The sequence below is a fragment of the Malus domestica genome, chromosome 14, assembly GCF_042453785.1.
Source record: "Malus domestica chromosome 14, GDT2T_hap1".
Classification (NCBI taxonomy): Eukaryota; Viridiplantae; Streptophyta; class Magnoliopsida; order Rosales; family Rosaceae; genus Malus; species Malus domestica.
In genome coordinates, this window is record NC_091674.1 from 7,443,878 (window position 1) to 7,468,310 (window position 24,433).

A 24,433-nucleotide genomic window follows, 5' to 3' on the forward strand; every position below is an offset into this window, starting at 1 on the left:
GGTCATCTGGCTAAGTTGTAAACTTATAATTGTTATGTTTTTAAAATTTCTTTTTTAGTAGAGCGATAATGTTAGTAGCTAAGTAATTAGTTGTTAGAAGAAAAGGGAATCGGTGGAATTGAACCTCCACCAGATTAATTAAAGAGCAAGAGAGTGATTTTCTAAAACTTGAGTAAGTGGACGGGCAGAGACTGTACATTCATAAAAGAAGGGATGATACTTTTGACATTTCATTATTTCATTGTATAAATGTTATCATTGAACTTGTTATTTTTATTGTTCTATTTTCCATGTATATTAAAGAAATCAATAATTTATTATTTTTATTATAATTGTCGATTTGTTAGGCACAAATTAGTGATTGAGGCATTATTAATTGAATGATTTTTTTTTAAATATTTAAATATAATAAAAAGAATAAATAATTTTAAGTATAACGTTTATACAATAATTCTAAAAGAGAGATTGAAAAAAAAATTAAATTTTTTTTTTTTTTTTGTGTTTGAATACAAAAAAGAAGTGGATTTATAAGTTGCAAGGACAGTGACATGACAACTACGCGCTGGAAAACATTCTCCGGTGAGGGGAGAGAGAATGAGTCTGTAAATGCAAGTAAAGAAAGCTTTACTTTTCTCCCGAGTCTTCATTCCGTTTCACAAACACCTGCTGACTACTGTCACTTTAGCTTTTTGCCTTCCAATCCCAAGCCCCTCCATTTTCTATTTGGTAGATAATCAACTCCCAATTAAGTATTAATTTGCTGCTTTACTTGACTCCTGACTGCCCCTCCACCCACTCTCTCTCCTCTCTCTCTCTCTACGTTTTTTTGGTTAGTCATCACACTGCCGTCCCCTTCATCATTTCGGTCTCTTGCTGCTTTTACTTTGAGTTTTTTTTGCCCATTGTTATTATTGAATGTGTAGCTTCTTATTCATTTATATCTCTCTCTTTAGGTTTTTTTTTTTTTTTTTGGGAAACTCAGTACCCTAAAGACTCAAACTTTGGGCAACATTGCATTGAATTTGGTAACTTTTCCAATTTTCCTCTTCTGGGTTTTTAGATTTGGGTTAATTTTTTGCTGTAATAGCAGTAAATTCTGTTTGTATTACGTGGAATTGAGTTTCTGCATTTGATTTAAAATTGGGTTTGTGGGGTTTTGAAGGTCTTAATTAGGTGGCTATGGAGACTGACGATGCCGAAACGAAGTCAACGATGGAGGATTATGAAGTAATAGAGCAGATTGGGAGAGGAGCTTTTGGAGCCGCTTTTCTTGTTCTTCATAAGACTCAGAAAAAGAAGTAAGAGTATTTTCTACCAACCTTGTTTTCCACTTTCCATTTTTTCCAAGGCAATTTGTAATTAGTATTGTAATTCTTGTAATTTGGAAGATAATTTTGTAATTAAAGACAATTTAACAAGAAAAATGAATAGTTGGATAATAGCTGTTGCAATTAAGGACGGTTAGCTAGAAAACCCTACATTTGTACCACAATTCACATCTCAGGGTATGAAATTTCGGAAGAAGAGATAACCGATATTCTGATAGTTTATTTTCTGATTGTGCAACCGGTTTCTAGCTCAAATTTGATTACACCTGTGCTTCATCAATTTTGTTGTAATCATTTAATTTTCCTTTTAATAGGTATGTGTTGAAAAAAATTCGTTTGGCTAAGCCAACAGAGAAGTTCAAACGCACAGCTCACCAAGAGGTTGCTTCTCAAAAACTGTTTGGATATTGATATATGTAGCATTGAGTCCCAGCTATTAATCTTCTTCTTTTATTTTTAGAGTTGCTACAATTTTCAACAAGTATATGTCCAATTAAAGCCGATTTCTCTTTTTTCCATGTCATCTTTTATCTTAGGAACCAACCGTAGCATCAAAATTTATCTTTCCTTGTTTTCTTGGCAGTCAAACATACAATCTCCAACTTTCTTATTTGTTTGTCCATATCATAACTGTCATTCTGGTTATCTCAGCTTTATGAAATTTTCATGTCTTGGCTGCACTCCGTTCCGTCCAAAATACCCAAATCTATTCATGACAATCAACTGGGATATGCATGCTTGAAACAATATTCATGTGAAAGTATAATACATGAGCATGCGCTTGCAGACATTCAGAATTTTTTTCTCATAAATGATGCATTCTTTATTATTTTGTGGACACATAATTAAATAGATCCTTGATTGTAACATTCTAGTTTTGTAGTCCCCAATTACTTTGATTCTAAATACCATATTAGAGGGTCAATGGCACTTGTTTCTTCTCATTGTCTACTTCATAGTTTATCACCTGTAAACCGTATGAACCTTCTCCTGATATTGTATCTAGTGATTTCATATCAATTTTCTCTGAAAGATGTGTTTTCTACTCAATTAATCGCAATCTCTATTATTCTGCTGCAGATGAATTTAATTGCAAAGTTAAATCATCCATATATTGTGGATTATAAAGATGCTTGGGTGGACAAGGTGAATCCACGATTCTTAAATTTCATAAATTTGAATAGGACTCAAGAGTATATATATTTCGAGAAGTCTTTAGCAGTTGTACCTAACTTGTCACTCCCGATGCTTAACAGTACATGTTTTTCTGCAGGGAGACTGCATATGCATTGTAACGGGCTATTGTGAAGGAGGTGACATGTAAGTAACAACAATTTACATCAACGATGCTCTAATTATGTTTTGGCTACTATGAAATAATGCATTTTTCCGTTTGCCAAATTATGGAATTAAAAGATTCATATTTTAACATCTTTTGCTTAAAGGATGAATTTAAATACTTGTTTTCTATCTTCAAGTTTCTTCTAAATATAAGCTTGAAACTGATAGAAATGCACACATTGGACAAAATATAGGAGGAAATCTATTATCTTAGTTACGTAGTCAACATGTTAAACTAAGCATATCTTGTGTTGAGCCTTGTTCTGTTAAGGTCCATAAAGAGGGTCCTTGCATGAAGTATTGTTTCTGAGTCCTTGGATCAGATATTGGACAGCCGGGATTCACCTCAACCGCCTATATTTAATCTAGTGGATGTTTATTAAGACCTCATTAAGGACCTTAGGAGAGTTTCTTTTTCTAGTTTATGACATTATATCAAAATGTTTTAAAAGTACTTAAGAATTAGAAAATCAATTGCAATGCTTCTAGTGATTACTGAATGATAAACAACTAATCTGTTAACAGGGTTGATATGATAAAGAAGGCCAGAGGACAATTTTTTCCAGAGGAGGTAATCAATTAGATTCGGTAGAACTTCACATCCTGTATATGTGCCTATACAAAGGGTAGCAAGCAACTGCTCTGTGTTGTTATTCTGTTTTTCCCTGCAGAAGCTCTGCAAATGGCTGACTCAGTTGTTGCTAGCTGTGGACTACTTGCACTCCAATCGTGTACTTCATAGGGATCTCAAGGCAATATAGTGGACCACGCTAGTTGTAGTAAGAAATAATAGTATGATACAGTACATATGATGGTTATTTTAACGTAAATCTAATGATTGCAGTGCTCTAATATATTCCTTACTAAGGACAATGACATCCGACTTGGTACGTACACTCAATGATTACTAAGAGAAGCAATGTTTCACTGCATTAAGTGTGGTTTCCATGTGTTGGTCTTAAAGATATGTATATCTTGCATCAACATTATAGGTGACTTTGGGCTTGCAAAACTACTCAACACTGAAGATCTTACTTCTTCGGTATGGACTGGCATTTATATTGTTTTATTGTCTTTATGCCTCTACCTACACAATTGTCTAGTCTGTCTTTTAGAACCCTATGATGTAAACAAGCTGGAATTTCCAAGTCTTTCTTTGAACTCCTCTTTTTTCATGAAATTTTCCATAGAGTGGTTTACAATCGTCTCCTTTCCCCCAAGCACTGGGTTATCCGATAAGGCCACCCAATATTCCTCAGTATTTTTGGCCACCCTGAAGAATTTTTGGTACTTGCAACTGTATCACTAAATATACTTATTTATGTCAGTTCATTTTCAATCCCTATATAATTCAACATAGGTTGTCGGAACTCCAAACTACATGTGTCCTGAGCTTCTCGCAGATATACCTTATGGCTATAAATCCGATATATGGTCGCTGGGTAAGAACTCTAGTCGCTTATAGTTATACTTTTCCTGGCTGATGACCATGATTTTGAACAGTTATAACTGTAATTTCTATCGCTTTTCAGGTTGCTGTATGTTTGAGATTGCTGCACATCAACCAGCATTTAGAGCGCCTGTAAGTATAAGCTTGAGCTTTTGATGCCTCGTTGATTTATGGGCTGCCGTTCTGAATGACTTGATTATACAGGACATGGCTGGACTTATCAACAAAATTAACAGATCCATCATTTCTCCTCTTCCAATTGTGTATTCTTCCACACTGTAAGTAATTATATTTAAAATCATTGAAACCATGGTGCTATTATTATAATTGCATATTTCTAATTAATATGGTATGTTGTATCGACTTATATGGTATTGGCCTTTGGATCATAGGAAACAAATCATCAAGAGCATGCTCAGGAAAAGTCCAGAACACAGACCAACAGTGAGTTTACTCCCACTTGCATGAAATTTGAAGAACATTTTTTCTATTGGCTCTAATACCCGCATAATCTATTACTTTAGGCTGTAGAGTTAATAAGGCATCCACACTTACAACCATATATCCTTCAATGCCGCAATGCATCATCTGTTTTTCTTCCGGTATATCCACTACCCAACTTAAAAGATAAAACTCCAAGAAAATCACCGCCTAGCAAGCGCAGCAGTGGCAAAGACAAAGAGGCTGAAAAAAGGAACCACGTGGAAAAGGTCCAACCATTTGGGAGCAGTGCTGATCTGACGCATAGATATGTAACAAACATTGATAACCCTGTACTCACATCTAGTGCAGAAGAGCTTGAAACCAAGAGAGTTGATCCTAGTAGCTGTTCTGTGGAATTTTCCAATGCCACCGATGGTTCAAAAGATGGACCGATGGATTCAGAAGCATCTGTTTGTGATAAGCAAGCTGACACTATCAGTATAATGGAAAAGGAAAATACTGAACCTGACATTGAGGTTACATCAGAGAGCGTATCAAATTCTCAGCATGAAGGACTAGAAGAACCAACTGCCTCAAATTTCAAACAACTGCAAGAGGTTGATGCCAAGACTCCAAACAGTGAGGATGGAAAGGCATATGAAAATCAACAAGTTCTCAAAGGAGCTAAAGCAAGAGAGGGGGCTAATGAAGAAAATTGCAGGGTATTGTCAGTATTCAGTGTAGGTGGCACCGAAAAGATTGGGTCGATTGATGATAAATGCTCATCATCGACTAAATCTGAGGAGGAACCCAGCTGTTTAGAGAAGGAAAGGTCCAATGTATATACTGAAGTTGGTCATGTGGAAAGCTTGTTATCTGAAAATATCAACGATTGCTCTATATGGAAAGCAAAAGACAACAAAGACAAAGAGGCTGGAAAAACGAACCACATGGAAAAGGTCCAACCATTTGGGAGCAGTGCTGATCTGACGCATAGATATGTAACAAACCTTGATAACCCTGTATTCACATCTAGTTCAGAAGAGCTTGAAACCAAGAGAGTTGATCCTAGTAGCTGTTCTGTGGAATTATCCAATGCCGCCGATAGTTCAAAAGATGGACCGACTGATTCAGAAGCATCTGTTTGTGATAAGCAAGCTGGCACTATCAGTATAACGGAAAAGGAAAATACTGAACCTGACATTGAGGTTACATCAGCAAGCCTATCAAATTTTCAGCATGAAGGACTAGAAGAACCAACTGCCGCAAATTTCAAACAACTGCAAGAGGTTGATGCCAAGACTCCAAACAGTGAGGATGGAAGGGCATGTGAAAATCAACAAGTTCTTGAAGGTGCTAAAGCAAGACAGGGGGCTAATGAAGAAAATTGCAGGGAATTTTCAGTGTCCAGTGTAGGCGGCACCAAAAAGGTTGGGTCGATTGATGATAAATGCTCATCATCGACTAAATCTGAGGAGGAACCCAGCTGTGTAGAGAAGGAAAGGTCCAATGTATATACTGAAATTGGTCATGTGGAAAGCTTGTTATCTGAAAATATCAACGATTGCTCTATACAGAAAGCAAAAGATGAAGTGGTGAGAAAGGCAGACAATAACAATTGCTCTGCACAGATAGAAAAAGACGAGGTTCGTGTGATTAACCAAGCACCAATTGACATAGCTGCAGTAGGCGGTGATGATTCCAAGAGCAACTGGGAGAATCCAAGTCAGCAAAGAGCTAAGGCCCTTGAGTCTCTGCTTGAGCTATGCGCACGGCTACTAAAGCAGGACAAGCTTGATGAGCTTGCTGGCGTGCTAAAACCATTTGGAGAAGATGCGGTCTCATCTAGAGAAACAGCTATATGGTTGACACAGAGTCTCATGTCTGCACAAAAATCTAATGGAGGATCCTAATTTTTATGGATAATTTGATTGTAATTCATGCAAAACTGTTCCAAAAAAGGAAAAGAAGAAAAGAGAGTGTTTCATTATATTGACATAAATTTGTTTGTCAACCAGTGTGTTAATTTTTGAAGATTTAGAGTGAGAAATAACATATTTGCAGATTGTAACTCAACATTGGCTCTTGTGGAAAATCGATGCGATAACTTTTACTGTGCGGTAACTTTTATTGTTGTCTAAGTATACAGCATGTTTATACTTGTACAGTTTATTCATAAAAATACATCCTTAACTTTCTCTTGGAAACCACATTGGATTTCATAGTAAATTTTCCACTTTTTATAGCCTTATTGAGAATTTCATTTTATTCTCTGAGCTTACTGCAGGTAATAGCCAAAGAAGGACACGAGGAAGGCACCGGCCAGAGAGCCGACAAGGGGCATGGTGGAGGTGGCGCCTGATGGGGCAGGAGCATGAGCTGAGTCAGGGGAAGATGCTGTGCTTGTGGTGGTAGCAGCTGAGCCTACAGGGGCGGTAGCTGATGCCTTAGGCGTAGTGGCAGCGGCAGCGGCAACTGGGTCCTTGGGTTTGTCAGCAGCCAAGACTACGCTCAATAAGGCAGCAACAACGATGATGGCGAGGGAGATCTTCTTCATTTCCATGATGAATATTGTGACAGGGAGAATAAGTTGATAGAAAACACAGCTGCCTTAGAGATAGGATATGAAGGAAATTTCTTTGTTACTTCCTTGATTACTGCAGCTCTGAGGAATACAGAGGAAAAATTATTTCAATATATATAGGAAGAATTTGGTTTATTTTTGGAGTGAAACAATTTTGGGTGGTTGAACGTGTTTTTCTGCATGGTATCAGGAGGAAACTATTGAACGATGTTTTTGCATGCGATCGAGTGGTCAGAAACAAATGCACATCTGTTGTTTGATTTGTTGTTTTTGTTTTAACTTCTAATTTTGGGGACATTAGACTGAAACACATGAGGAAATTGGAAGTTGGAACAACAAAAACCACCGTTGTAGTTTTCTTGGTGGATTGGCGATGACCAAACTGGTGAAATCTTGGTCAAAGATTTATTTTTTATTTTGTATTCACGTGATGTCTTACTTTAAACTATTCTCTTATGTGTTTCGGAAGAAGATTCGAACCCGGTTCATAGGATGAGCACATTCACTTTAGCAAATAGGTAGCTCTCGGTATAAAGTTGGTCAATATGTAAAACCAAATAAAATAGAGGTATTCATCAATTCTCCCCCTAAATTTGTGATCATTGGCTAATTTCCCCCCTCAATTTTAATTTTGGCCAATTTCCCCCCTCAACTCTCATAATTAGTCAATTTCCCTCCTCAACTTTAATTTGGCCAAATTCCCCCCTCAACTCTCATAATTAGTCAATTTGCACCTTACTGTTAATTTTTTTTAATTTTCCATCTATTCTTTTTTTTTTCTTTCAATCTTTCTAATAACTTCCAACAAAGTACTAAAACTAACATAAACTCACCTGCATAATATAGGGTAAAATGTACAAAAACATAATACAATTAATATGTGATATGGGTTGATTATAAGAAAAAGTTATGAATCGGGTTTAAAGCATGTAGAAGAAGAAATAATATTCCTAAACTCATGGATCAGACCTATTTCAATAAAATGGGTTATTCTTAATAAGGAGTCGAAAATTATGAATTGACTAGCCATTTTTGCACTAAAGCTCGATTCTCCGCAATTTACTTGAACTTAGCTTTCACTTTTATAAAGAAAATTGTATTCACATACAAAAATGTACACATCAATCCTTTTCGTTATCAATTTTGTATAGTAAAAATTCAAATAAAATTACTCCATACTGATTTATTATGACTAATAATACTATCTATGATAAATTGTAAAGTTCTAAATTTTAATCTATTTGTAATAGGTAAAGACATAGGAAAATGATTAACATACATCTTATTTAGTTTCTTACACACACTTGTTTAATTATGATCAAATTAAAAAATTAACAGTAGGGTGCAAATTGACAAATTATGAGAGTTGAGGGGGGAAATTGGCCAAATTAAAGTTGAGGGGGGAAATTGACTAATTATGAGAGTTGAGGGGGGAAATTGGCCAAAATTAAAGTTGAGGGGGGAAATTGGCCAATAGTCACAAGTTCAGGGGGAAATTGATGAATACCTCAATAAAATAACTAGGAAAATCAATTTAGGTCAATAAGTAATTTCATTTTTCTGCTTAGGTCAACTGAAAATATTGCCCGCTACAACTAGTTAAGATCAATAAAAACAGTTTTCCTTCATCTAAGGTCACCAGTTGCTAAAATTTCTCTTCATTGATATCTTCCTTTTATTTTTTATTTTTATTTTTATATACAACAATATATTTACAGTAAGGAGTGGTGGATATAAATTGGTATTGAATTTGTCATTCATGAAATTCGAATTTAAGTTATCTCATCTACATCCAATGTTTAAAACATTGGTATCTGTAAAAATACCGATATGCAAATTTGTGAAAATATCCACAACTAAAAAAGAATACTACTAGACTATGGTACTAAGTGACCTTAATTGATCTCTCTTTAAAATGGTTGAGATTTACATCTAATTCTCCATTCTTTTGCAAGATAGATCCAAGATAACAAAAACGTTTACTCATTTATACTTCTTGATCTCCAATCTTTGCCCTTATATCATTTGGACCCTCATTCCCACTGAAGTTGCACTCCATATACTTTGTCTTGACCTACTTAGGCAAAGACTTTTAGATTCTAACACTTCTTGTCAAAAGTTAAGTTTCACAGTTACTTGTAAGGGAGATAACTTAAGTTTGAATCTTAGAATGACAAGTTTACACAATTTATTTCCCTAACCCTTTGAATAAATATATCGTTGTACAAAAATGGAATAATGTATTTCTAATTAAGTGAATCCTTAAAAATACACTTATGCCAAAGCCTACAAATTATTCAGCCACCATTTCTTTACTTATTTAACAAACACGAGTCACTTAGTATTAAAGTATAATAGTAATTCTTATTTTACATGTAAGTGATAGACCTTAAGTTCAAATCTCATGAATGATGGTTCTGTATATACCAATTTATTCCCCATGTAATATATTATTGTATAAAAAAAAATTTGAAAATTCGTAAAAGAAAGAAATAGCCCCCTTCCGAAGCAAGAGTGAAACCAATGTCGGCTTTATGTAAAATTAAGCAGCAAGAACAGCTGCTGCTAGTGACTTGTGATAAATATTAAGTTATCTTTTTATATTTAGAAAATTGCTATTGACACTTTAAAAATCTCATTTTGCACTCTAAATTTTCTATAATTAAAATGAAAAATACACTTATGAGAAGTGTAAAATGAGAATTTTTGGAGGTCTAATAACAGTTCCAAATTTTTATACGAGTATAGATATATAACCTCATATGCGTAAATCAAGTTAATATTTTTTGTGCCCCGAGCTTTTGGGTGCTCAAGCGATCGTCCTAGTTGGCCTAGGTCAAGTGGGTGTGATTTGATGGAGTTGGAAGGGTGTCAAATCATGAGAGTGAAATGTTTTAAATTATAAAAAGATAACGCAAATAATGTTTACGTTAAATTACATGGATTATGTGACAGATGATATAGACTATCATGATATTTGTGGAGCCAAAAATATTCACTAGGCGACACGTGGATTTTTGGACAAAATAGGACAAAAATACCCTGGAGGCATACCGGGTCTCCTACACGCGAGCAGTGGAGAATCATCCATCAACCAAGTCAGGAGTACCCAAAATGGGTAACAATTCAAAACCTATTTCATATATGTTTTTACCTCATTTTTTCCTTATTCAATTAGCCATTTATTTCAAACATTCCATAACATCCTCATCTTTCCCATTTTCCTTATTAAAATAATCATTCATTTTTATAACCACCCATTTATTATTTTCATATTTAATTAGCCAATAAATTGGCAAATTAAACATGAAATTAACCCCCACAAAAACCCTATGGTTGGCTACTATTATTCAAATAGGGCAAACCCTAACTCTATAAATAAACACATATTCTCACCAAAAATTCATTCCAACTCTCTCACAAAAAATCACAAATACTCTAAACACTATTTCTCTCTAAAATTCTAACTTTGGCATCGGAGGTTCTTCGGCCAAAGCCCCCCCCCCATTCATCGTGGGCGCGTGAGGCTCTTGGCCTTAACCTAAGGTGCTAGTTGTTTTGTAGGTGCAAAATCGTCCAAGATCGAAGAGGAGAAAATTTGCATCCACAAATTGGTGCTTTCATTGAGAGTTGAAATCCATACTCGTAGAAGACTCTCGCACAAAAAGGTTTTTTCTTTATTTTCTAGTCCATTTGAATATTTTTCATACGTTCTTATTATTAGAATTTTTTACTTGCAAAGGTTCTTTGATAAAACGTATAAACAAAATATAATGGCTAGAAATTTAGAAAATTCCACAAGTGAAAATTCTAATGTTCAAGAAATGGGATTGCGGGGATCCGTGAGGCTAAATGCGACAATAAGGGGAGCGGCATCATCATCACGAGCTTCCACCATGGGAACCACCGTGGTGGCTACCTCGGTAGCCACCCGCGGCGAGGTCCATGGTGCCTTCACCACGGCCACCATGGGAACCACCGCGGTGGCTACTTCGGTAGCCACTCGTGGCGAGGTCCATGGAGCCTTCACCACGGCCCGGAGATTCGTGAGGCAAAATGCGACAATAAGGGGAGCGGCATCATCACCACAAGCTTCTACCATGGGAACCACCGTGGTGGCTACCTCGGTAGCCACCCGCGGCGAGGTCCATGGTGCCTTCACCACGGCCACCATGGGAACCACCACGATGGCTACTTCGGTAGCCACTCGTGGCGAGGTCCATGAAGCCTTCACCACGGCCCGAGCCGTGCCATACAAGGCTCATGGTACCAAGACCACGATTCAAGCCGTGCCATCCAAGTTTACGTGGACCCAAGCCCAAGCCTCGCATTCACATGCACCGCGCATTGAGCAACCTGCTCCCGTGATCCAGCCTGCTCCCGTCAAGCAACCCATTCTCACGGCCCAACCTGCTCCTGCCGAGTAGCCTGCTCTCGTGACCCAGCCTGCTCCCGAAGAGCAGCCCACTCCCGTGGCCCAGCCTGCTTTCGTCGAGCAGCCCACTCCGGTGGCCCAGCCTGCTCCTGCCAAGCAGCCTGCTCCCGTGGCCCAGCCTGCTCCTGCCAAGCAGCCTGCTCTCGTGACCCAGCCTGCTCCAGACGAGCAACCCACTCCAGTGGCCCAGCCTGCTCCTGCCAAGCAGCCTGCTCCCGTGGCCCAGCCTGCTCTCGTGACCCAGCCTGCTCCCGACGAGCAACCCACTCCCGTGGCCCAGCCTGCTCCTGCCAAGCAGCCTGCTCTCGTGACTCAGCCTGCTCCCGACGAGCAACCCACTCTCACGACCCAGCCTGCTCCCGTGGCTTTCCAAGCAGCCCAAGTCGGCCCAAGACTATCTCAACCATCCGGACCTACCATCGAGCCGGGGGCATTCTCACCACATTTTTTCGCGGATTTGACATTTCCCAACTCAAATCTCGCGCCTGGAGTCTACCACCTTTCCACTGCCCAAGGAGGCGCATTCCTTCCAAGCTCTTCCAATCCAAATGGCGAACAACACTTGTCTCGACAAGTCATAGAGTTGACGAGCGCCCTTGCACAACAGACAACTTTGGTGAATCAACTTTTGCAACGCATCGGGATCCAACGTGCCCCGGACGAGGTATCCCGAAGTAGGACAAGGGCAGACGAACCTTTCCAGCAGCGTCCCAGCAAGCAGCCATTCGACCAGCCACGAGCTGAACGTTCAGGCAGTGTACATTCCCGATTGGGCCCTCGAAATAGCGTATACTCCCGTCTTAGCGCGCGGAGGAGCGTGTACTCTCGACTAGGCCCACGGATGAGCATACATTCACGGTTGGGGTCACACTCCGATAGTCAACATGAGCAACCTTCCGGACAAAGTGTTCATTCGCGGCTAAGCCCACAAGGAGCATCATCCACCTCACATTAGAGTAGGCAGCACGACGGACGGAGAGAAGCAGTCACTCAATCCAGCTTAAGTTCAACCAGCAGCCTGCGAAGAACTCGCTCTCCTGCTAGAAACGCACCACATGCACTGCATCTGCGGCGTAGACGAGCCAAACACATGGAAGAGCAGCCTAGACCAGCAAGTCATGGCTGGGGGCAGCCGAGAGCTCCGCTACCCCAACAAAGGCAAATTCAGGAAGAAGTAGATAGACTCTTGACCAAACGATTGCATGATTTCCAACGCAACGAGGTCACCGACGATGCACTACGACGGAACATGACCAACATAAGCAGGTCACCCTTCACGGACGAGATCGAGCAGGCAGAGCCTCCACGAGAGTTCAGCATGCCACATTTCACATTTTTCAAAGGGGATGAAGACCCGGAGAGACACTTAAAGCGCTACCGAAGCGCAATGATCCTTTATCGAAACAATGATGAGCTTATGTGCAAGATATTCGCCACCACTCTACAAGGCGAGGCGCAAGATTGGTTCTACACCCTGCCGCCACAATCCATCCGGAATTTCTACGAACTTTCTTTGGTTTTCACCAAAGAATATTCATCATATCGCTCGATCAAAAAGAAATCTGATCATTTGTTCAACGTCAAGAAGAACCCAAATGAGTCACTTCGCGACTATGTGAGGAGGTTCAAAGTAGAGAAGGCAAAAATAGTCGAATGCAACGACTCGATAGCTAGGGCAGCCTTCGAAAAAGGACTTCCAGCAGACCACCCGCTATTCGGAAAATTGATCATGAAAGAAGATCTAACTCTGGCAGACTCTTTTGCTTTGGCAAAGAAGTATGCACTTTGGGATGAGGCTCGCCAATGCACATTCAAGGACTTGAAAAAGTACCCGACATCACCTCCCTAGAAGCAGCGGAGGACTTATTCACATGTTTGACGGTATCTAAAGTAGCAATAAGCTCTACCATCATGCGAGAAGAGATGGGGGCTCGACTACCTGTATTCCACAGTTACCTGTGTTCTACAGTTCAAAAGCTCTCCTCGATGTTATTAAAAATTCAAAAGCTAACTTTGGCGATAGTTGTTGCAACCCAGAAGCACAAGTTTTACTTTCAAACGCATGCAATCATCCTCATGACGTACTATTCTGCCCAATCCAGACGCGCGACGATAAAGGCATAGACCCTGGCGGATGTAAAGTTTTTTGATGAACACAACACTAGAAGGACACACTCGAAAGCAAGTTTTGTTCTCGTCACCCTAAAAGATTCTACATAGGAGCAACATGTACCGGCAATTGAGTACCATTTCTTGCTGCGCATCACACGGCCCTAGCCGACCCTTGCTCAATGATTCAACTCTAGAGTGGCCCAATACCGGCAGTTGAGCATCTCCTGCTGCGTATGACATGGCCCCATCTCCACAGCTCCCTACTGCGCCTTCACGCCGAGCCTAGGTGACGCAACAGAGCAGCCCAACGATGCCTCAGAAGTAGCCGAGCACACTCTAGCTGCGCCTACTCCACCCGATGGAGACTTCTGGCATTTGCATGTCGACGGCGCAGAAAATCCTTCATCACTGCCGGCAGAGAAGGCTCCAAAAAGATGGATCCCATCTGGGAAGGTCCGTACAAGATCAGCAGAGTAGGGGGCAAGAGTAATTACACCCTCGCCACCATGAAGCGACAAAAAGATTGAAAAGCAATGGATGGCCTACAATCTGAAGAAGTACCATGTGTGACCTCCCGCTACATCAAAACCCGAAGACTCAATAAGCTCGACGGGTACCACCTCACAAGCTGAGGACTATCCAGTTGTTATGCAGTTCCTACCTTACAGCTAAAGTTCTTGTTAGTTTCACTCGTTTTTCAATGAGGAATTTAGAAGTAGTCACAACTTGGCTTAGCTGCATGATTACAACAACTAATCACTCCTGCACTTCAAAAGAAGACTGCGCCCTTCTTAGGGACTCATCGCAGGAATTGCGCCCCCCGAGGGACCAACCATGCTCTCCAGTGCGAGAGGGTAAACCAATTCTCCGACACCCATATGGGTCAGCTCTCCAAGACAGGAGGATAAACTTTACACTCCGAATATCCAGACGTGGATGAGCCTGGCTGCCCTAGTATAACTAGATGCACGATGGCTTGCGCCGGGATTCCTAGAAGTAGCCGCAATGGTCTTTTTCAAGGCTTAGCTAACTGAAGGATTTTGGGTCTCTTGCCTAATCCGTGGGGAACCGGGCCCTAGAGACGGAGAGGGCACATTACGCAGTACATCCGATGGACGGCTGCCCTGGAATCCTAAAGCTGCTACCGAGTGCACTAAGGTAGCCTACGGATTCCGGAAGACTGCCTACGGCTTGCCCTTCGAGCAGTGAAGCCGCACTAGACTTGTACAACCGCACATTCTTGTGAAAGGTTAAACAAGCTAGCGCGCATATACGAAGTTTTATCCACTGCCGACATGCTACGTAGTCGATAAGCTTCACCTCTGCCAAGCGCGGAACAACCTACACCAAGTCCTAAAGTGTTGTGATACTTGCTACGCAACCTACGGAATTGAAGAAAGTCAAGGTTAACAGCCTAGTGGTTACGCGGACTTGTCTGCTTCTCTAAGTAAGGCATCCGGCTGCCAACCCTATGGCTAACAACTTTGCAAAGTTCTACACCAACACCTACGGCTGCATAGGCTACGCAAGTTTGTCTGCTTATAAAAAAGTAGCATGCTTGCCACTGGTCTATCAAGTCTAAAGGTTAGGGCATGAACAAAAGAAGTGAAGATGAAGAAAAACAAAGGAAAACATGTTTATAAACAACTAACAAAGGCCGGAGGAGTTCAAGCAAAACAAAAGCTACAAGGAAAAACAAAGAAAATCCTAAAGGCTACCTAAAATACTACACTACAGCAGCTTGGACATCCCATGACTACTCGGTCGCCACACTTTCAACAGCCGTAACGCTCTTAGCAGCGGCATCATCCGACGCTTCACCCCTGGCTGCCCCAGTCTGGGCACTAACTTCTCCAACTACTTCACCAATGGAAGCCTTAAAAGTAAAAGCAAGCAAGTCTTCCGAAGAAATGGAGAAGGTCTTAAAACCTCAAGCCCATCATTCTCACCCTTCAGCTGCTCATTCTTCTTAAGCAGACTAACATGGACGCGCTGCAGCTCATCCACTACCTTCTTAGCATAAGTAGCGAAACGAAGCTCAGAAATTGCAAGCTTAAGATCTTGAATCTAAGGCGAATCAATCTCAGCAGCAAAGGGAGCAGGCTTTGGCGCCACTTTAGCAGCAGAGTCCACCTTACCACTCTTCATAATAGCAAGTCTCTACAAAGGTGAACCGGACTTGGCTCCCAAAGAACGTCCTGGTACAGACTTCGGCACTGGGGGCATGATAAAACCTTTACGCTGACCAATCTTATCCAAAATTGTACTAGCCATTCTCAACATGGAAGACGCCACATGCTTAGATCTAGCAGCCTTATTTTTCTTCCCATTAGAAGAAGTCATGTCAATCACATACCTTTCGGTAGCAAGCGGACCCTCATGAGCAGCAGAAGAAGTCTTCAGTTTTTTTTAACTAGGCATCTCATGAGCAGGCGGGGAAGATCTCTTCTTTCCATCTTCATTCATAGTAAGCTCCACGACAGCGATCAAACGAGCCAATGCATCCGCCATGATCCTCTTTACCTCATCTTTCTGGAGCAGCCCACCTTTCTTTCAGCAAAGAAGACTAAGCAGCCAACGACATTCATGGTACTCAGCAGGGGAGCTCAACCCAGCATTCCAACAGGCAGAAGGCCTGCATGCCCAACATTCCAGCAGTCCATGAGACCCGCAATCTCCTCATTTCTCTCAATCGCCAGCCTGGCCCGAGTCAAGTCCAAGAGCCCAAAGGACATTAGCCATGCGGCTCGCCTAGCACTGCGCCCCAGCGCCACAATCCGCGACCCCAGCCACACAAGCTACCCTTGGCTCAAGCCAAGCCAAGTCTGCCCAAGCAGTGGTCCCTGCCACGACATCTCCTCGGCCCATGCCGAGCCAACTCCTGGCCCCTGCCAGCCGACGTACTACACCACCCCGACGGCTGCCCCGCAATAGCACTAATCCAAGAAGAAGGCAAGAAAAATTAAATTTTTCTTACATCGGTGCAGCACGGAGAAGATGAAGAAATCAACGAAAGACGGTCCTTTGCACGGGCAAGATGTAGAAGATTGCTAGAGGAGGGGGAACAAATATCCTCTAACTTTCTCTCTCTTGTGGGGTAGAATAAATTGCTCTCCAAAGTTGATTTAATAACCCACTTAAGGTGGACTTAAATAGGCTTTGAGAGAAGTTTATTTCCCTTTCCTAGAAGGGCCTAATTTCCAATTAAAGAGAGAATCAACATCAAAATAAGAAGCAATCCTACGTTTCCTAAAGCAAGAAGATCTCTACACCTGCTGCCCTTTCCTACGAGCAGCCCAACAGGTGTGGGGGCATTTGTGGAGCCAAAAATATTCACTAGGCGACACGTGGATTTTTGGACAAAATAGGACAAAAATACCCTGGAGGCATACCGGGTCTCCTACACGCGAGCAGTGGAGAATCATCCATCAACCAAGTCAGGAGTACCCAAAATGGGTAACAATTCAAAACCTATTTCATATATGTTTTTACCTCATTTTTTCCTTATTCAATTAGCCATTTATTTCAAACATTCCATAACATCCTCATCTTTCCCATTTTCCTTATTAAAATAATCATTCATTTTTATAACCACCCATTTATTATTTTCATATTTAATTAGCCAATAAATTGGCAAATTAAACATGAAATTAACCCCCACAAAAACCCTATGGTTGGCTACTATTATTCAAATAGGGCAAACCCTAACTCTATAAATAAACACATATTCTCACCAAAAATTCATTCCAACTCTCTCACAAAAAATCACAAATACTCTAAACACTATTTCTCTCTAAAATTCTAACTTTGGCATCGGAGGTTCTTCGGCCAAAGCCCCCCCCCCAATTCATCGTGGGCGCGTGAGGCTCTTGGCCTTAACCTAAGGTGCTAGTTGTTTTGTAGGTGCAAAATCGTCCAAGATCGAAGAGGAGAAAATTTGCATCCACAATATTGTTATATTGAGAACAATGCATTGATGCTGGACCTCACATTACCGATAAATAATGGATATAATGTAGCTACAATACAAGATTGGTGTGGTTGAGTACACAATAGAGAAATAAACCATGACTCATAATCCCATTTCCTAGCTGGGAATCTCCAAAAGTTTGAGCTTAGTATTGCATGTAATAGGCAGACAAAGACAAAAGGGAGGCAGCAGCCAAAGATCCAACATTGGGGAAGGGAGTAAAGGCGGAGCTTGGGGCAGGGGCATGCGCTGCTGTGTCCTTGGCGGTCGGAGCATTAGCCTTGGGGGTAGCTGCTGCTGCTGTCTTGGGGGCCTCCTTAGCTGCAGCCAAGACCACACTCATCAAGGCAGCGATGACAATGAGGGTAAGGGAGATCTTCTTCATGTCCATGATGATGAATTTCAACTTTGAAAATGATAATACGTCGAGTTCCGTTCAGATGATCTATGGGAACAAAAAATACTTGCTATTTCTGATGTGGTTTCTTGCAAGGCTGTGGAATGCATGCACAATTAGATTTATAAGGCGCCTTTCGGGTTATTATTAGAATGAAACAGTTATTCTGACAATTGCTGTTAGTTAACACAGGTCCTTAGACTCCTTACCTGTTTGTTTTTGCATAGTTTTAGGAATTGAACGGTCTTTTTTCATGGACATATTTGAGAAGTTTGTGTCTTAAGAACACCATCACCATGTCACGTGATGTTATTATCTCAAGTAATCTAATATGAGCAGACACAATTAATATGATCCACTTTTATATAGGGTACATTATCAACCTCCGAAATTTACTTTCAAATCCCTGCTCGCCTATGTCAAATACTGGTAATAAGTTACAACGTTTATCATATTGTCATCATGTGAACTATTATTTAAATTTAAAAAAAAATTATTTTGCACCGTGACTAAACGTGAAAAAATAATTTATAAATGCAAGAGTACTTTTTTAATGCCAATAAGTGTACTTTTTTAATGCCAATAACAACCTCTATGTTGTGGCCTATATTTAGGTCATCTCCAACCGAAGGGTTTAGAGGGTCTGAGGATCAAAAATAGTCCTAAAACAGTCTCCAACCGAGGGCTAGGCCAAAGAGCTCGTGGGCCCCACTGGACAAAAAAGGGCCAAAGGGCCAACCGGCCAGCCCAAACCAGCAAGCCAGCTGGCGCTGGGTCGGGCTGAAATTCAAATTTGCAATGGCTAGTTGCTGACGTCAGCTAGCCGTTAATTTATTTTTTTACCATTTTTTTATTTTTTATTTTTTATTTTTTATTTTCAAAATTTGTTTTAAAAATTGTAAAGGTTCTTTTTTTTTTCCTATAACTTCCTAAACCATTAAACATTACATAACATTAAGTAATATGAAACAACATTAAACAATATTAAACAACATTAAATAACATTAGATAACATTAAACAACGTAAAAATTATACAACATAAAAATAAAACATTTAACAACATTTTTAAAAACATTTAACAACATAAAACTTAAGCAACGGCTAGCTGATATCACTTAGCCGTTGGATTTGAATTTAAATTGTAGTTTTAAAATAATAAATTATGTTTGGCCCTATTGCCCTATGACCCTTTGACCCTTGGTTGGAGATGGTAACAAATATGACCCTGCACTGCTCATTAAAATATTAATTTCTTGGAGGGTTAGAGGGCTAAAACGAGCCTTTTGGCCAGCCTTCGGTTGGAGATGGCCTTAACTAACAAGGAGAGAGGCCGGCGGCACAGAGAAAATATAGAGAGAGATATGTGTTTGTAGGGTTGTGTAGAGGACGTGTTATTCCCCCTACGCAGTGCCTTTATTTATAGTAATAAAAGAGAGAAGAAATAATTCTCTTCCAAGGAATACAAGTCCTAATAGGGAAGAATAACTAAAATCAAATCTAATCTAGGATTTACACAATCACTCTTAAATAAGAAGTTTACAACACCCCCTCTTGAGTGTGTAAATACTCAAGTAGATTAAGCATCATGTAGAGGTTGAGGAAGTTGACTCGTCGACACTGATTCTAGGAATACACTATTCTCAAATAAGGTAGGAACTTGCATAAGGAATTGAGTCTCACAAAAAACCCTATGGCTATAGTAAAAACCCGAGTAGGGACAAAATCCATAGCTTAAGAAAAAATGCATGAGAAATGCAAAGTCAAATGAAACGTCTACGAGTTGTCATCAGTTATATGATCAACCCAAGGTGGGTGCCTCATCAAAACCTCATTAGGTAGCAAAAACCTAGTGGAAAAAATGCTCCTAATCGTAGGGAAAAAAAGTACATTAAGATCAATCAAGTATACTTCAGGATACTCCCTAAATTTGACACAATTCCAAAGAGAACTAGCAAGGTTACAACTCCGAAAGTTTATGCATACCAATTCTCTGAACAAGCTTCTAAAACGTCAACTTTAGTAGTGATTTGGTGAAGAGGTCGGCCATATTGTATTGTGAATGGATTTGTGTAACTTCAATATTCTGATGCTATTGTTGTTGATGTGATAAGAAGAACTTCGGCGCAATGTGCTTGGTGTTGTCTTCTTTGATGTAACCCTTCTTGAGTTGTTCGATGCATGCTGCGTTGTCTTCATAGATCATCATCGGGACATCAATGATGGGGTAAAGATCGCATGAACTTTAAATATGGCCCACAACTGTTCTTAACCAAAAGCATTCCCAAGTTGCTTCGTGTAAGGTGAGAATTTCAGCATGGTTAGACGAAGTGGCAACTAAGGTCTGTTTAGTTGACCTCTAAGAGATTGCGGTGCCACCAACAATAAAGATATAACTTATTTGAGAGTGTGCCTTGTGCGAATCAAATAAGTATCATGCATCGGTAACAATGCGAGAATCGACTCGAGATAAGGGGGTGCAGCATCACTCGATGATTAGTAAAGATAGAACAAGCCTAAATCTGCAGTACCCTTAACGTAACAAAAAATGTCTTTAACTCCAGTTCAGTGTCTTTAACAGCGAAATAGATGTTGGTATAGTGCGTTGAGATAAATACAATAAAGTGCCTATTGCATTTAGATAAGGAACTTCACGCTCCAAAATCTCTTCATCATCCTCATTCAGACGAAAGGGATCTCATTTTGCATCTAGCGATCGAACAACCATAGGAGTACTCGAAGGCTTCGATTTATCCTCATTAAAGCGGCGTAACACCATCTGGGTGTAGTTCAATTGATGTACTAAGATTCCATCCAAACGTTGCTCTATCTCGAAACCGAGACAATATCGAGTCTTTCCTAGATCTTTCATCGCAAATTTTGACTTCAGGTGTGCGACAATTCTTATGAGCTCTTTGGGAGTTCCGATGAGATTCATGTCATCGACATATACAGCAACTATAGCAAAACTGGAATGTTACTTCTTAATGAACACACAATGGCATAGTTTGTTGTTCACATATCCCTAACTAGTTAAATAGTCACTCAGACGGTTATACCATATTCTTCCGAATTGCTCAAACCGTAGAGTGAACACCTTAGCTAAATTACAAACGTGTTTCAAGGTATGGAAATATTTGAAGTTCTTCGGGAACCTTCATATAAATTTCCGTATCAAGATCCCCATAGAAATACGCAGTTACTACGTCCATTAACTGCATACTCAGTTTTTCAGAAACTACCAAATTGATAAGGTAGTGAAAAGTAATCATATCCATAACGGGTGAATAAGTTTCGTCATAGTCAATCCCGTGGTGTTGTGATAAATCTTGCGCAACAAGACGAGCTTTGTAACGCATAATCTCGTTCTTCTCATTACGCTTTTGAACAAAAATCCATTGTAGCCAACGGACTTCACATGTGAAGGAGTAGGAGCTACAGGTCCAAACACCTTACGTTTCGCAAGCGAATTGAGTTCGACTTGGATTGCTTATTTCCAATTTAACCAATCGGTTCTACGTCAACATTTATCAACGGAATGAGGTTCAATGGCATTGATCAACATGATCTCAGTAGCTACTGCATATGCTAATGCATTGTCGATAATCATCTCGTTTCTACACCAAACATCATCCAAGCTAGCATAATGGACCAAAATCTCACGATTCTCTGGAGGTGGATTTGTATCTTCAAGGGTGCTTCCGTAATCTAGAATTTCCTCATGAGTTGGATAGAATGAGTAGGCGACAGTCGGATTCACGCTAGGCTCTTCAGGGGCCTGTGTCGTAGGTTTCCTCTTTTAGGGGTGTGAATCTTTTGACCTAAGTGGTTTGCCACGCTTTTGTGTAGGGGCAGATGATTAGCTAGCCGCTAATGTATGTGGATTGGCCAAAGTGGCGTCCTAGGCCTCCAAGAGAAAAATTCATCGTACATTTGGTACACCCATCCTTGCAGGCACATTCGTAGCTGGAATATGTGATATTGTCACTTGTGCTAGATCGGTGAAAGCATCTGGCATGCTCTGAGCTATGCTCTGAAGATCTAATATGTGCTGCACTTTAGTTTCAGACTGAGCGGGGCGGGGATCTAAATGAGACAGAGTGGGAGTCGTCCACTATAATTTGTGTAGTTCTTTAAGAATGTTGACATTCTTATCTCTTTCTAACGACGAGAACAATGTCTCATAGAAGTGACAATTCTCGAAACGAGCAGTAAACAGATCGTCTGTCAAAAGTTCTAAGTAACGAATAATCGAAGGAGAATCATATTCAACATAGATTCTCATCATTCACTGAGGTCCCCTTTTTTTATGTAAGGGTGGCGAAATCAGCACATAGACCACATAACAAAAAAAGTGCATATGCGATATATCGAGTTCGTATCCGGTAACCAACTGAAGAGTGCTATATGGTTAGGTTGCAACAGGCCTCAGGTGTACCAACATGGCTGTGTGCAATATTGCATAGGCCCAAGCAGTGATCGAGAACTTGGTACGTATGACCAACGGTCGAGCAATCATTTGTAATCACTTAATGAATGCCTCTGCCAGGCTATTCTGGGTTTGAACATGGGGTATTGGATGTTTAACTTCAACCTCAACTGACATGCAATAGTCATCAAAAGTTTTAGATGTGAATTCTTCAGCATTATCCAATTGAATAAATTTGATCGGATAATCAGGGTGGTGACCCCTGAGCTTGATAACCAGAGCCAACAATTTGGAAAATGCATCGTTCCTTATGGACAACAAGCACACATGTGATCAATGTGTGGAAGCGTTAAACAAAGCCATAAAATATCTAAATGGTTCACAAAGAGGGTGAATCGGTCCACCAATGTCTCCTTGAATCCTTTGTAGAAAAATAAGAGGATTCGAACGAATCTTGTCAGAAGAGGGCTTAATAATAAGCTTTCCCATAGAGCAGGTTTGACATGCGATTCCTTGAATCAAAAATAAACTTTGGGGTAGTGGGGCCTGTGTGATGATTTGAGGATATGGTGCATCGCTATTCATCCAAGGTGTCCCAAACGATCATGCCAAAGTGTAATTTCGTGCGTGGTCCTAGAGGTAGGGGTAGAGGTAGGGCCGGCCACATAGTGGCTTTCCATAGGACGTATGGTGGTAGTATACAGACCACTCGGGATACGCTCTATCTTATCTAAAATACACTTTTGGCCATATTCGTAGGAAGTTATGCACATAAATTCAACTCCGTTTTCTACATAGGTTTCAACGTGGTAATTATTATCTCTAATGTCCTTGAAACTCAACAACGTTCTTTCAGAATGTGGAGAATAAAGTGCCTCATCCATGCTCAAAATTGTACCATTGGACAACATTATACGTGTCTTACCGTATCATTCGATAAGGTTCGATGGGTCTAAGAGGGTTGTCAGGGGTGCATTTTTAGGTACGAAGTTAGTGAAATAAATGCGTTCACGTAAAATGGTGTGCATGGTTGCACTATTTGCCAGACAACTAACTTTCCAACTAGTCATACCTAGAAATAAAAATTAATTTGAATCGGTCACATGCATAAAAGTTCTAAAAACAAATATCCATTCAAAATAATTTAAGTATTCAAGGGTGGTAATTAATTAAAAACTTAATATCCAAAAACAAATCACCAACAAATAATCCAAACATAAAGGAAATTGTTCAAAAATTAAACCAAAAAACAAGGGGGGTTTGGCCACTAGGTGGAATTCAGCCCCATTGTCTAAATTTCAACTAGAAAAATAGTTATGTCTAAGTCTTCCATAAGGGTAATAGCATCTTGAAAGTCAGAAACCTTTATCTTGGTACTCTCCGGTTCATTTACTTGCACAAAGTTTGATTCAAAATTTTTACGACGAGAATGATATTTAGCTACAACCTTTTGGGGAGCTTGGCAAACACGGAACCAAAGGTTCTTTGAACCACAATGATAGCACATGTATGCATCCATGGTTTCATGTGCTTTATCCTTATTCTTGAAGTATGGGGCATTTGAAATGAGGTTAAGGCGCTTCTGGGCTTGGTTTCCTCCATTAGATGGGCCTTGGCTCTGTTGACCTTGACAGGGTGACTTCTAGCCGCCCCTACCATGCCTATGTTGGCGTTTTGAGCGTTGGTTTGTGCTATAATGTGCTTCAGGCACATCAGTCGCCTTAGTAGGTCGAGCTTGATGATTTTTCATCAACAACTGATTTTGCTTTCAGCGATAAGTAAAATAGAGATCAAATCTGAAAACTTTGTGAACTTCTGAGCCCTATATTGTCGTTGTAGGACAATATTAGTAGTAGAGAAGGTTGAATGGGTCTTCTCCAAAAGATCCTCTTCGATTAAAGTCTCGTTACAGAACTTGAGAAGTGATCGGATTCGACAAATTTCAAAATTATATTCATTCAAAGAC

General features: G+C 40.2%; 1 protein-coding gene across 5 annotated transcripts; it reads left to right on the forward strand.

Moving 5' to 3' along the window:
- The first annotated feature begins 542 nt into the window (after window positions 1–542).
- LOC103452167 (serine/threonine-protein kinase Nek6-like) lies at window positions 543–6,666 on the forward strand. Of its 5 annotated transcripts, none has more exons than XM_070811990.1 (15): window positions 543–820; window positions 954–1,025; window positions 1,163–1,298; window positions 1,643–1,709; window positions 2,409–2,474; window positions 2,602–2,648; window positions 3,195–3,240; window positions 3,341–3,421; window positions 3,514–3,556; window positions 3,662–3,711; window positions 4,030–4,111; window positions 4,202–4,251; window positions 4,324–4,397; window positions 4,512–4,563; window positions 4,644–6,666. In XM_070811990.1, exons 3-15 carry the CDS (start codon window positions 1,180–1,182, stop codon window positions 6,453–6,455), a joined length of 2,589 nt encoding a protein of 862 aa, XP_070668091.1. In that variant the 5' UTR covers window positions 543–820; window positions 954–1,025; window positions 1,163–1,179; the 3' UTR covers window positions 6,456–6,666. The 5 variants fall into 5 exon arrangements, with proteins under 5 accessions (XP_070668091.1, XP_028948196.2, XP_070668092.1 ...); XM_070811991.1 differs by having other exon boundaries at window positions 597–829; XM_070811992.1 differs by lacking the exon at window positions 543–820 and having other exon boundaries at window positions 860–1,025; window positions 4,644–4,790; window positions 5,454–6,666.
- The last annotated feature ends 17,767 nt before the right edge of the window (window positions 6,667–24,433 follow it).

Bases quoted from the DNA above. Each gene is read 5' to 3' on its own strand.
- LOC103452167 (XM_070811990.1), top strand. From the start codon at position 1,180: ATGGAGACTGACGATGCCGAAACGAAGTCAACGATGGAGGATTATGAA. The intron at 1,299-1,642 runs GTAAGAGTATTT...TCCTTTTAATAG, and splicing joins CATAAGACTCAGAAAAAGAA to GTATGTGTTGAAAAAAATTC. The intron at 4,252-4,323 runs GTAAGTATAAGC...TTGATTATACAG, and splicing joins AACCAGCATTTAGAGCGCCT to GACATGGCTGGACTTATCAA.